At 38.0% G+C, this 14869-nt stretch overlaps 1 protein-coding gene across 1 annotated transcript in view; it reads right to left on the bottom strand.

Annotated features, from left to right (window-relative positions):
• Window positions 1-14869, bottom strand: part of ATP13A5 (ATPase 13A5) — a 116513-nt gene that overhangs the window by 68700 nt on the left and 32944 nt on the right. Inside the window, exons 7-9 of the mRNA XM_025377760.1 lie at window positions 12534-12668; window positions 6454-6526; window positions 5383-5511 (exon numbers count right to left, since the gene is read on the bottom strand). Of these exons, the coding sequence (XP_025233545.1) occupies window positions 5383-5511; window positions 6454-6526; window positions 12534-12668 (337 nt within the window). The remainder of the gene's footprint in view (window positions 1-5382; window positions 5512-6453; window positions 6527-12533; window positions 12669-14869) is intronic.

Consider the following 14869-nt stretch of genomic DNA (forward strand, 5'->3'; position numbering starts at 1 on the left):
GTTTGTTGTCACAATTTTAAAGGCAGCTTATTTTAGCTGAATTAATAGTTAATCATTCTCCCAAGAATTCATTCAGCCCAGCGCTACTTTAGGCAATGAAGGAGCTTTCCAGCACGCGAACAGTAATTACTATTTGCTTTCCATTCACTCATTTCTTCATTGGTTCAGTCATTCATTCAACTATTTTTAGGTGCTTATTCCGTTTCAGGAACTGTGCTAGGTGCTAGGAATAATGAAGAACAACAAGAGAGACAGAAATCTTGCCCTCATAAGCTCATAGAGCAAGGTGAGAAAATAGTAGTTATTCCACATCATTTTCCGATGGAGCCCATCCAAGCCCCACTTTTATTATCCCATTCTTTTGCCCAAAATCCTTAGGCTTTTCCATTGCCATTACTGAAGAAAGCCTAAACTGTCCTGCTAAATTGTCAGAGCCTACCACGATTCAAACATCATTGCCTGTCATTCCCCTACACAAATTCCAGCTCAACTAGGCCACTTGCATTTCCTTTCATTGACCCCCATTCTTGGCAGGTAGCAATTTTTTTTTTCCTTTCCCTGGTGGCTATAAGACAGAATATTTAAGGTACAAAGAAATGAGCTCAGAGTTCAAAAAGGATACATTTCAGAGACAAAATAAAAATGTTCATAATACTTTTTGGCTCCCAGATTTAATATTAGAATGAATTTAAAATTCCATCAGTCTTTTACTAAATGTTCAATTAGCAAGATAACTTGTCATATTTCTAATTTGGAAATAGTATTATATCAATCATAGTTACACAAATTTAGGTCTTGTCTCTCTTTCTAGGTAATAACTAGGAACAAGAACTTTGACAGATATAAACTGGTATACTCTTCATTTTCCTAGTGATATGTAATAGGTTCAAAATACATAGTTTTTTCAAATGCACAGATTAATTAAATAAAAACACCCAAGTTTGTCTATGATTGGTTTTTCAAAATTCGTTTTCTGCCATGATGTATTTTTTACATGCTAAGGTGCAAGAAGCTATAAAATTGTTACTAGCAATCTTGAATATTTTTCAAAAAATTATTTTAGCCAAGTGTTGTTCCCTAAACCATTTTCTTTAAAACAATTATGATATTCATCCATTGTGTAGATTTACCGATTGTATTCTAAATGGCTTCATAGAAGGGTTAGAATGTTTTGACAAATCTCCAAATTATGGTATTATATTATTTTGAAAGCAGCCTTTGTAATAGGCAAATACTTACAGATCATTTCCTTTTTTTGGCTTTTGAATCACAGAATATTAATTCAAATATATACTTAGGCTAACATCAGTAAACCGTTTTCTGCACACAAAACCAGTGAAACTGGAGGCAGTCATGTATTGATCAATCAGAAATGGAAGTCATTTGCAGATAATTTGCTCCAGAGATAATAGTCAGATGATTTTATAGAGAGATGGTTTTCAAGTCTCTTTTATGCTATTTGCATGTTAATAAGAAGTCTCATGTTTTGGCCTTTCTGGGGAGCCCAAGAAAGGATGATTCAGCTGCAAAAGATGTGGGGTGCAAGGCAGCCGAAGAGAGTTTTAGAGGGAAGAACTATCATCGCTCATCATCAACTGTACAGTTGGCTCCCTGGTCTGTCAAGTGCAAGTTCTCTCCCTTGTCCACAAGGATCAAGATGCCTCCTCATGGTGACAGTGTTTGAAATTCCAAGTCCTTTTAATTTATAGCTCTAGAACCATTAGACTGTAAATGTTTTGAGACCAGAGACCATTTCTCATTTAACTTAGTGACACCAATACGCAACACGGTGCTTACCATAGTAGGCATTTCTGAGCTTTTATTGAATAAATGGATGAACAAATAAGTAAGAGAAAAGGGAGAAGGAGGATGATAAAAAGAGAAGAAGAAAGGATCAAAGGAAGAGAGAAAAAGATTGGACCTTAACTGATGATCAGCTTGTCTGACAGAATATCAACGTGAGATCATCACATAGGGAAATCCCTGCATGTCCAACTCAGGTCACTGCACGCTTCCCCCACATACATCTCAAATCAATCAGCAACTTAATGAAGAGAAGAAGAGGGAAGGGGATTGTGTCAGAGTGCATGCCACCCCTCTTCGCCATAATTATCCCTAAGAGAATGAGGAAACACTGATTACAAGCATAGGTTCTGGGGACAAAACGCCTGTATTTAAGGCATTAAATTTATTTATTAAGACAATAGATATCTTCTATTTTCTTCATATAACTTATAACTGTTGAAAATTCCGTGTCATTTGTATACTTTCATGTTTTCTGTCTCCGTTACTAGAATATCAGCTCCATGAGGGCAGAAATCTTATCTGCCTTGTTCACCTCTATGTCACCTGTAGAGTTCCTGCTACATAGTAGGGGCTAATAAATATCTGTAGAATGAGCGAATTCACAAACAAATCCAAATCTTAGCTGTGCCACTTTTAAGCTGTGTGACCTTAGGTAAATTACTTACCCTTTCTGGGCCTCAGATTTGCCCATTCTAATAGAGTTGCCGATTGAATGAAATCGTATATGTAAAATGTTAGCACAATGCCTAATACACATGAGAGCTAAGAAAAAAAGCTATAGTGCTAAGAGATAATTTCTAAATATTAATAAACACCCCTCCCAATGAGATTCCCTGTTGTCTCCAGACTCTTCCCATTTGAGAGGAGCTAGATTTTGAAGGTGATCATTGTTTCAGGAAAGATGGCAGAACAAAAGGACGGGGAAGTTGATCACTGGCTTTTGAGTTTTTTAAGTCCTTCATGAGTTTGATCATGGATTGTAGAGACTACCTGAGATTAAGAACAAAGTTTTTCTGCTCACCACACCTTTCCTCTACTGCATTTCTAGCTAAACCAAAGTCCTTGTCCTGGGAGTTGGAAGAGAATCCAAAGGGACTCAGACGTTGTGTGTCCCTGAGAGAAGAGGTGTGCACCACAGTAGAACATGGGAACATGCGATAAGGTTATGGAAACAGCGCAAATGGCACCAGGATCTGCCTCCCTGTCCAGGTAAATAGGCCTCAGACAGCTCAGAGTGGAGTGGGAGCAGCAGGAAGAAGAGCTGCCCTCAATCGGACCCCTCTCCCTGATGTCTTGCACATCTTAGGACAGTCAGACAAGGGTGAGGAAGACCACCTAACTGATGGGGACAACTGTCTGACTCATATTAGATATTCACACTGGACACTTTTAAGGATGGCAAAATTTGGAGCCAACATAAAAATTAAGTGTAGTTATAAAATAAAGGTAAACTTCTTGCACAGCTGAATTTATGACAATAGCATAAGGCTAAGGAGACCAGGAGGAGAAGATCTTACCAAAACGGGAGTACTATTGATGGGAAAACCAAGTAGAGAGGAAAAGGTGATGAGGCAGGAAGGTGAAGCAGCTTCGTCCAGCTTAGAATTATCCTTCTCATGCCTACGGTCCTTTACATTTGGGAGCAAATGCCACCTCCAGTTCTGATCCTTCCACTTGCTAGCTGCATATCTCTGGTCTTTTTACCTCACTCTCCTCATTTGTGGTATCCTAACAGCTCCTAGTCTAATTTGTTTCATGTCATGATGAAGTGAGATATAAAAGTTATTTATAAAATGTAAGTTGCTATAGAGATGCTAGGAATGATATTTTTATTCTTACATAAATAAAGACTTCTATCTATGCAAGGGACCATTTCGTACATAGGGAAGAAATACCTGAGTCATATTTGTGGACAAATTCCCTAGGAATACATTTTCAGTTTCAGGAATCTTACCTTAATCCTCTGATTGTTTAATCAAGATCCTTTCCACAAATATGTACATGAGTGGGAGGATCTATGTAGGCTGTGCAGTAAAGTATTTAGACCATACTGGGATTTAGATCTTTCTGAATAAGTTAACAAAAAAGAAATAATGTATTTTTGCTTCATGTGTCTGTCTCTGCAACTGGCCTCTATCAGTACTTAAGTTACACAGATATTAGTGCTGATGACTTCATTTTTCCAAAAAGGGAAACTAGAAGAAGCCACTTGTCATTTAAGGCCATTTTGGGTCCATTTTGCACATTTGTTGAAAGGCAGCGTTGTTTGTCATTTCTATTTCTCTGGAACTCTCTGAGTTTTCCTGGGAATCAAGGCAAGTTCTGTGCACCCCTGACAGTGAGAGCAGAGAGGGCAGCCCAAGGGCAACGAGACTTTCTGTGTTTCCTCCCCATGTTTGCTCACTGCCACACTCTCTGTTACCAATGAGAGAAGCCATTCTTCATTGTCAGGCCGCTGGGAGGTGTGAGGCAGCTGCTGTGTTTGCGTGAGAAGGACAGTTTTCCTTGGGCTTGAGGTTTATAGGTTGGATACTATGGCAACATTCTGGGTAAAAGATATGATCAGTATGCAAATCCTCATCACTATCATTATAGGACACATTTCAACACATTAAAGGAGTATTTTGTAATTATTCTGAACATATTGATGTTTACTACATTTTCTTATCTCAATTTTGAGTTAAGCAGACCAATTTTAATGTAAAAGCTGCTTGTGTTGAACAATTTAGGGATAGATAATGAACTCTTACTACATTTAAGTCATGTTAAAACATTTTCCCTATCTTTATACCATTTGGAAACGGAAAAACTGAACAGTCTGTAAGCGTGAAAGACAAATAGTTTGTGTTTTTGTGTTGCTGTATAGTCTCTTCTCTCATTACAATGTGCTGTGTATTTTAATTTTTTGCCTAAAGAATATTTTATAAGTAGTGTCTTACTAATTACACAAATTCAAGTAGACTTAACAAAGTACAGATGAGAACTAGGACTGCCTGAACTATAACTAGAAGATTAGTGTCTGCTCAGTGAGATCAACAGGAATGTAGATCTAAAGAACAGAAATGTGAGATTGTCTTTGCCCGAAGGTTCAACTCAGACTCCTTTCCAGTGAAACCTTGGCCTCAGTAGTTTTCTATCTATAGAGTGCAGGGTTGGATAAAACCTCTATGCCCTTCCAACTGTGGGAGTCATGGTTTTCAAGGTTGTGTCTCTTTTGTACATGTGTATAAACCATTCTCACATTTATGAAGAGATTGTGTTTCAAACTGTGTGGTGCTCTCATCCTCTTCTGAACCCAAAGCACCCTATTCACCCCACTCATTGGTCAATTAATCACATGTCATAGTAAACATTTGTTTTTGTTTCACATTTACTGTGACTTAATTCTTATATTGTTAAACATTTCCTGTTTGTGTATATCGCGTGTGTGTGTCCCCATATAAATGCAAAAGCTGGCTGTGTCTCCCTCATCTATCTCTGAATATCTTAGCAAGGGTCTGGTATAAGGTAGGTAAGGATATGTTGATCTGATTCGATATCAGACAGAGAAGAGGAAGCTCCATGACAACTGCCTACCTGTAAGCATGCCTTCATTCACCACGCAGCTTCCATCAATCAAAACAGCATCACATGGCAATGAAAATTTTCCTGGAAGAATAAGAATGTCTCCGGGAACCAAGAGACGGGATTCCAGCTCCTCCAAACCTACACCAAAGCAAAGTCTCCATGAATAGCTGACCTTTTCCTGTTTTTACTTAAGAATGAAGGCAACTAAGAAACCTTATCGACCTGTTGGCCAAGAGCTACCCTACCTGTTCAACTGTTGAAGCCCCTTTTTAGTTAATTGAAAATTCCAAAAGAATCAGGATTAGGAAATTGGTTCCTGGGACTCAGAAAAGGATTAGCTAAGCAACAAGATCCCATCTTGATCCTAGTACCTGGTGTGCTTTGCCCACAGCAGATACACAAGGACACTGGGCAAAGCAGAAGTGCAGCTTCCTGCTGTTTGCTGTCATCTGGGTTTCTGATTCCTGTGGTGCACTTGGTCTTCTTGGATTGAGGCCTTATGTAAATTGCCCAAATAACTTCTGCTGTCCCAGGGTGCAGCTCCTCGCTCCTTACAAAAAGCCACAGCCACGCCACCTCTGGCTAGCTCACAGCAGATGCCAAGTGTCCAGACAGCTATCTAAAAGCCCCATTCAGGCCTAGGTTCCAGATGGCAGTTCAAATTGTGTGATGCAGGGTCTGTTTGGGATAGTTAGATTGGGAAATAAAGGAACCTAAGAAGGTTTACCCAGTGTTATTCAAATGAGTGACATATGAAGGGGAGAGGGAAATTGAAGGAACCCAGACATTGGGTAAGAATGACTGAATAAAGACTTGGGTGAGGATAAGGCAAGCAAGATGTCTAGTGTACAAAATTTAATGAGGCACTTGTTCTCAGGGCCCTGCAGCTGTGGGGTCAGCACTGGCATGATCTTGCCTCGTTAAATTTTCTATCTTAGAGGCCGCCTTTGCCTCACCCTCATCCCAGTTCTGGGTTCAGTCAGAAAAGACTTTTTCTCCTTGGCTAATAATTAAGGACAAATGAGACCAATTCCCCCGTGAAATATTAAGATGCTGAAGATGGCCTAACGCGTCACTTACCTCTGTCTTTTACAATGATTGTAACCTGGACTTTGTTGTGGTCCTCCACGAGCTTATGCAGCTTAACTGATTGCTACCAAGTAAAAGTTAACATTTGAATATTAGATAGTTCATATTCTGAAAACCACATGTTCTCAACACAGTAAATACCAGGCCAGCTGTCACAGCTAAAGTGACTCTGGGCAAAGGACTCAACTTCTTTTGATGCTTCAGCTTCCCTGCTCCAACCCCTACCTCATCTGACCTGCTACGTGCAGCAGCAAATATGCTCATTAGTTTAATGCTATCTCACTCCCCCAAAAAAATAATGCACAGCCACTGCCTCAAGGACCTAAGCCAAGGAACCTGTTAAAAGAAACTTTACGCAAATTAAACTTAACAGGAGTTTAATTGAGGAAGAAAAAAAAAGGTAATTCATAAATCAGGCAGCCGCCAGAACCACAGCAGATTCAGAGAGACTCCAGGGATGCCTGATGGTCAGAATAAATTTGTAGAACAAAGAAGGGAAATGACTACAGAAATCAGAAGTGAGGTATAGAAACAACTGGACTGGTTACAGGTTGGCGTTTGCCTCATTTGAACAGTTTGAGCCCTCAGCAGTGTATGAGTGGTGGAAGTATGGCTGCTGTAGGAGTCGCTGAAGATTGGCCAAGACTCAGGTATTGTTACAGACGCATACTCCTAAGTCAGGTTTTCAATCTTGTCTAACTATTAAGTTAGGTTAAGGTTGGCCCACAAGGAGTCAAATATAGAAGTACGGAGTCCTTCTCAGGCCATATTTAGTTCACTTTAACAAACCAAAGCTACATTTCTTGAAGATGCACAATCAGAATGATGAAGAATGATGAAGAATGAGACTGTGAGCAGGTTACTTCCCTCTCTATGCCTCTGTCTCCCTGTCTGTAAAACAACAGAGCTAAATGTTCTCTGTAAGTGGCTTTCTGCTTGAAAGTGTCTGTGAATGTGTAGGTTGTGTTTTGATTGCATGTGGGACAGCCACCCTCTCCTTTATGAACTGTGGATTTTCATATTGGTTAAGTCAGCAGATGGCAGTTATGCTGTTCAGTTGTGAATCTTGTGCTATTGCTTATGAGTTATTTAGCCTGTTTAACTCCTTTTTGCTCATCAGAAAGGGGAGATTGTAACAGAATATAACAGGGTTAAGTTTTAAGTGATTTTATTCTTATAGAGCCCTCGGTGTAGTACTCAACACTATGCTAAGAGCTCATGAATGTTAGTGATTCATAAGAAACTTGTTGGAAAAACAGTTGTGAGAGCACGTTAACTGGAAAGACTTGCTTGAGATAGTTTATCGAGTTAGGACTCTGTGAAAAGTGGAGAAAATGGAAAGAGCCTGGAGAAGTGGAGAAAGCATCTTATAGGATAACACAGGGGACAGAAAGGCAGAGGTGAGAGATGATTTCATCCATACAGTTCCCCAGACTGACTGCTGGGGCAACATCAGAGAGAGAAAGTTCTGTGCTGGGCCAGCCCTGGAAGGTACTGCCTCTTCCTGTTTGGATGTCGGTGGCTTGGATGCCTCGAACTAGAAGCGAGTTTGAATGCTGTCAGCAATTCTTAATTCACTTTAGCCTAATTCACATATAAAACTTTTTTCTTTTAGCTGTTACATTATTTTGATCTGTTCTGTTGGTGATATTTACTGTTATAAATGTCACTAGGCTAAGACAAGCATTACACGTAATTATACAACTTTCCCCTTGAGAAAACAATGAATCCAGTGTTAATATTTATATGGAACAATTTATGATATACTTCAGTTTTGCATGAAAAGTTAAACTTTGGTAATCTGGACCGATTGAGTGGAGGAAGCAATAGTACTGTTTGGTGCACATTCATTGCTCCAAGGTGACTTCCTGAGGCCTAACGGTTGGGGCATGCATTTTAATGATGCGTAATAGTGGGGAAGTCAGCTGTGGTTCTGTGGGCAAAGAACACTGGGGTCAGTCAGGATTTCTGAGTTGTAGGTCAGGCATACCCCCTAACCAGTCAGGTAACGTGCGTATATAAGAAATTGTGCCTTAGAATGTAGTCTTTTTCTCTGTAAGCAGACAACATTGAATTGGATCACTTTCAAGTTATACCTTCAAGCTCTAAAATGATATGACATTGATTTATTTTGCATGTCAGAGATTTATTTAAAACCTACAAGGCAACATAGAAGAAATATACATGGTATATAAAATGGCTCAAATCTTTATTATTTTTAAATAGTTTAAAACATTAAGCAGTTATTATGTGCCAGGCATTGTTGTAGGCACTTGAACAACAGTATTTTTTTAATTCTCAAAATAATTCTGTGATGAAAATGTTATCTCCAACATACATGTAAAAACCAAAATACGGGGTAGAAAATATTAAAGTAATTTTCTCACCATCATTTACTTACTAAGTAAATCAAACCTAGGTTCATCTGACTCTAAAGCCTTTTCTGTTGATGAATATGTTCTTCTAGTGCTTAAAAACAGCATTTTTTCCTTTAAGAAGATGAAAATCCTTCTTCTAGATTTTAATTTTTTTTTTTTTTTTTGCTTTGCAAACTCATTTAGATAATGCCATGATAAATTCAGCTCAGTATGAGAGGATGATAATCAACACATTTGGAAGTAGTGGAGTATGAGTTAATAATACTTGACTATAATTCCCAAATCATTATGCTGTAGAGCTGGGCTGGTTTATTAGACTTAGCATTCTCTGTAACCTGTCATACTTCCATGCCTCTGCTCAAGCCAGTCCCTAGAATGTCCACTCCAGTTCTCTACTAACAAACTTTCTAATCCTTCACATAAAGGCCTACTCAAATGTCACCTCCACTCCGCAAGTCCCTACAATCCTCAGGAAGAATTCATTGTTCTGCTCTCTCCACCTGTGTGAGTGTACTGATCACATTCCATTACAGCTAACCGCTGTCTTGTCAGGCCTCCCTCGTGAGTCGGGCAGTAGAGAGAAGAAAGGCACCATGTATATTATGCATCTGTGGATTCCTCTAGAGCCTATCACATAGTAGGTCCTTATCAAATATGTATTTATTAGAACCAAATTATTCTACTTCTCCCGACAACACTGGAGTGGAATAGTGTTAGCCTCCTCTTTGAGTTAATGTACTCGGAAAATCTACAAACACGGGTTTCTATGGCAACCAACTAGCTAGGAGAAGGCAAACGCTGCAGTGCTTGCCATGACTGCAAAGCTCGTTGCCTGATTTTCATTAGGCCCCCTTTAGTTTCTTCTGTCCCTGTTCAGCAGTATCAGGATCAGTTTCCAAGATGAATTTGCATATTGTTATTATTCAGCATCTGTTGCTGTGTGTCCTTGTGTTTGCTGTGGCTGGATTTCCTCTAGAGATGAGTAATGAGGGTATTAACTCAGGTGCCTCTTGAGCTTGGCTCTGTCATAACTGAAGGCAAAGAAAGCACTGTGGGCCAGATACTCCCAGTGCTATTTCTAGCAGCCACCCGTGGAGCTCAGCAATACAGTATGCACAGACAGTTCAATGTAAATACAGTTGAGTACCAAGGTTTGCACTCATGCCTGCACCAAACTTGTTAGAAAGGGACTGAAGCAGGAGGGTTTCTTGGCTTAGGAAAGGTAAGCTTTCTTTGTGTAGCATAATTTGGGGCCACGATAGATGCAGAAAAACATCTTATTCTACTCCTGCAAACACTTGCTTTCTTACAATTTTCCAAAGCCTGTGTTCGTTTACCTAAGTCTTTAATTCAGTGAAATAATGAACTTCAGTGCAGCTCAACAGAATGATGTGGAGATAGCAATAGATGCTCCTTCTTTCAATCCTGCCAAAGCCCTTCCCCAAATCCTACTGCTGCAGGGAAATTCATGAGTCACTTTGAGGTTGTGCTCAATGGGACAGTGTGTAGTACTTGACTTGGAATCAGAAAACCTGGGGCTAAGGCCTATGGCCACTGTTACTGGGTGAGTGTGAACAAGTCCCTTCACCTCCTGGATTATCCCTGTCCCTCCCTTTCAGGTAGCAGGAGGCTATAAAAATCATGTGTGTTTTATTTCCTAATTTGCCATGTCCCATACAAACACATACATTATGAATATGGGTGCCTACTGTAAACTGTAAAGTGCTAAACAGATGTTGATGAATGAGGACTTGTGATTTAAATTGCAAATATACAGTTTCAGGAAACTGGCTCATTTTGTGGAGTGTTACAAGGTGCTTTACAGGTTGGGTTAGGTACCCTTTTATTAATAAATACTGGCTGCTAATGAGATTAGTGTTTGTCCTCTAATTCCTTTTCTGTTTTTTAAAGAAATCCTTTGCAATACTGCCACCAAGTCTAAAGTTCCCGTATTAGCCACTGTTTTGAACAAAGGAATGTAGAGATTTTGTTAAGATGCGGAACCTGAAAGTTTAAATTCCAGGAAGGATTTTTAAATAAGCAAATTACAAGTATTAGAAAACAGGTATTACCTAACTTTGGAAGGGGAGATCTTATAAGCAAAACAATAAACCATAAAGGAAAAGAAATATATTTGACTCTACGTAAATTTTCATCGATAGCTAAAGTCAAAGTCTAGAAAAATAGACTAAAAACTTTTTCACATATATGATGAATATAAAGAGGCCCTTAATATAAAATGAAAATGCAAAACACTATTAGACAAAAAAAGCGTCTAGTCTCACCAGCAATCAGGAAAATGTACATTAAAACATCAATGAGACCTAGTTTTTAAATATGTTAGATTTTAAAAATTTTAAATATCAATATAACTCCAGAAACTGATGAATCCGGGGAAAATAAATACTCTTGTATGTTTCTGATTTTAAAAAAGTCTTTCATTTGTGGAAAATAATATAGCAGCATCTATTAAAATTCAAAATATACATATGCCTTGATTCAGAAACCTGGCTTTTGGTTGCTATGCTAAAAAAATGCAAACACTAATATGTAAGAACATGCCCATACTGTAGTCGTAACTTTTAATTCAACATTATTTGTGGTGGCAACAGATTGAGGGGAAATTACTTTCAACAAGTAACAGAACAGTGAAATAAATTATTATCATGAAATAGTATAGTGTTATTTTAAAAACATGAATTATAATTATTTACTTGGTGAATTGCCATTATAAAGTGAAAAATGAAAGTTCCAGATCAATATGCATAGTAAGATCCTATTTTAATTTTAAAAATTAATAAAGACATAAATCTCCTTATAAGCTGGTATATATATATATATGTGCACTTCATAGAGTAAAATGAGTGAAAAATATGATGATGGCATTAATAAATAAATACATATATCTGGAATCTTGGTGTTTGAATTTATCCTTCAGTGGGTTCCCTTATAATAATCATTGTTAAGCTTTTAGAATGCATAACAATCATCAGTTATAAAACTTTTAGAAATGAAGATTCCAACCCTGGATATTTTGATTTAATAAGTCAGAAGCTCAAAAATGTCAGGGAATTCTCTTACTGAAACACTGTCTTATTGAGTATAGAATCAAACCTAATTTTTTCTACAACCCATCCCCTAACTCCCACACAGGAATTTCTGTATGTTTTTTGGATTTCCTTAAAGATATATTCAAATATCAAATGAAGACATAGGCATTTACAAAGGACTTCTAAGAGGGAGACTAAAATTTTTCAAAGACAATTAAATAGGAAACCTATAGAACAAATACAATATTTAAGTCCAGGAAAATATATGGAAATGTTCTAAGGGGCATAATATCTTGATTAATGCACACAGTTGAGATGCTACCCCTTCATTCTCCTAAAACTATGACTGGCATCTTTCATCCATCACAGCATTCTTTCCCACCATACTCAAATACAGCCTTAGAGTCCTTCTAAACAAAGCATTCAATGAAGGCTTCAGATGATAATCGGAGTTTGCTAAGACATTTAATTCTCCCTGGTAGTCCTAAAGTCCTCCTTCTGTGATCCCACATTTGGTAAACCCTCACTTTTTGTTTTATGACTTATGGTTGACAAAGCACTGCTGGCTCTCAGTAGAAACACCACGGGCTTTACTTCTTTAGCTAGAAGCTAAATAGAATCCAGCTGTGATTTCAGGGCTTACCTGTCGCAAATCATACACGCTTAAGACAATGGAGACAACTGTCAAAATGATGATGGCCACAGAGTATTCCATGTAACCTTGAGACAGCCACAAAGTTAGGGTGAAGGCTTGGAACACATAGAATGGATTTAAAACCTGTGGGTACAAAAATGGCATTTGGGTCACTTGCATGAACCTTAGTAGTAATCAAGAAGATGTCATTTCATTATCTAACTTTTTCTCATTTTTTTTTTTACAACATGCACAAACCTCTAATATTTAAGAATTCACTTAGATCTCTATTGATTTGGGTTGAGAAAATGTCAGACACATAGAATGTGATATGGTGGAAGCAAAATTATTTTGTGCATTCAGAGCCATGCCCACAAATTGATCATTCTTATTCTGAATTTCAAAAATATTTTACCAATAACAAAATTTAACAATTCACCTTCTTAAACAGATTTACTCATAATGGGGGAGGTAGGTGATTCAGTCTCTTTTAAAAATGTACTTCCATTTGGAACAGTTTAAGTGCAGTTTTATTTTTCATATAATCACATGCTGCAGATTTAGTCAAGTTGTGTAATGAAAATGAAAGATTCTACTTTTCTTTTCAGGTCATTTAAAAATAGCATCTTTCACGTCACAGGTCTTAGCAAGGTCACATGAGAGTCAGTCAAGCCCTTCTCTTGGACAAGGAGGAAGGCTGGAGAGAAATGTCTTCCCCAAAGCTGCAGGACAAATCAAGAGCAGAAAGTATGACCAGCCCGAAAGCTGGTCGGTCATACATGTCTATTTTTGGTCTCGTGAGAATACCTTCAACTTTTCTCGTTCCCTCAATTTTTCCCATTTGGGTCCTGCTAACTCATGCTAATAATGAGAGCGGAGAGGGCAAACCTAAGAAGCCAGAGAACGGTCACAGGGTATACATGCAGAAAGTGGATTAAAGAGCCCGTCAGAGCAAAGCAAGGATTCTTTTTCTGAGAAACTGTTATTTCTAATCATTATGAATTGGATGAAATATTGGTTAAAACCAGCGCTAATCTCCCTTACCTCTGTTTTCTATAATTTCCTTACGTACTAAATACAATTCTAATTTAGTCTTAAAAGTGAACTGACACATGGTAAATAAGTGAGTACGTTGTATCTTAAGGGTTGGATATATTTTGTCCATTAAAAAAGATTTTGTTCCTTAATATTATTATTTCAATCCCCACTGCTTTACTTACAAATTACAGCTTTTTTGTTTGCTTATTATAAAATGCTTTAATTGTAGGTTACATACAAATGATAATATGACCTTGAAGTTAAACAAATCCAGTAGAAAACTGGTGAAATACTTGTTACAGAAGAAACAACAGTATCCTAATTAATTTGGTTGTCTATTTAATATTCTTTTGAAACCAAATGTAAAGAAATAGTTGTACTTGCTTTTTTTTTCTTTCTACTAAAGGGCTAGTAAATAGGTGCCAGAAAATACTAACACTCCTTTCAAAATAGAACACATTGACCCCTGGAGAATATTTGGCAATTTGAAAATGTACTTGAAGTTTAAAAAGCTGCCTACTTTTTGATAGTTAGGGAAGCTATGCATATGTCGAGGCAGGATGTATATGGGAAATCTTTGTATGTTCCACCAAATTTTGCTGTGAACTGAAAACTAGTCTAAAAAATAAAGCTAAAAAAAAGCAACCTGTTTTCTGCTCCAGACACAGAATAATGGTAAATAATTTTTTAATCTTAAAAAGATATGTCCATGCTCCAAAACAAAATGGCCATCTTTATGGGTTAGAAATAGACTGGAAACATGCAGCATTGAGTGGGGACTCACATCATCAGATTCATGGGTTCCAGACAAAGACTAGACAGCAAAATCTAGGAGCTCCTTTCTCAGAGGAATAGAGACAGAACGTGTTCCTCAGGTGGCAGAGGATAGAAATGAGGCTTACGGTGGAAAACAAGGGTAGCCACGGGCTTCCTGTTCCAGAATAGAGGTTGAGCAAAGTCATAACCAATGAGGGCTTTCCACCCAAGGGTAGAATGAGAGAGAAGAGAACCCATGGTACAACTGTGAACTGGGCCAAGCCTCAAGCTGGCTAAGGACATGCATATGACAAATCCCTGAAAGACAAGTGCCCAAACCTTCAGGGACCACATAGGGGCCAACTGGAGGCAAACAAAGCCATCAAAGAAGCACAGAAAGCACAGAGAGAAAGGGAAAAATTGATGGGGAAAGTCCCACTTAAAGTAAGCGTTAAAAAAAAAAAAATCCAAGCACACAAGGAAAATATTGCTAAAAATAAAAACAAAAATAAAACACTAACAAAGGGAGAACTTACTCTCAAGAAAATGAA

The sequence above is a fragment of the Theropithecus gelada genome, chromosome 2, assembly GCF_003255815.1.
Source record: "Theropithecus gelada isolate Dixy chromosome 2, Tgel_1.0, whole genome shotgun sequence".
Lineage (NCBI taxonomy): Eukaryota > Metazoa > Chordata > Mammalia > Primates > Cercopithecidae > Theropithecus > Theropithecus gelada.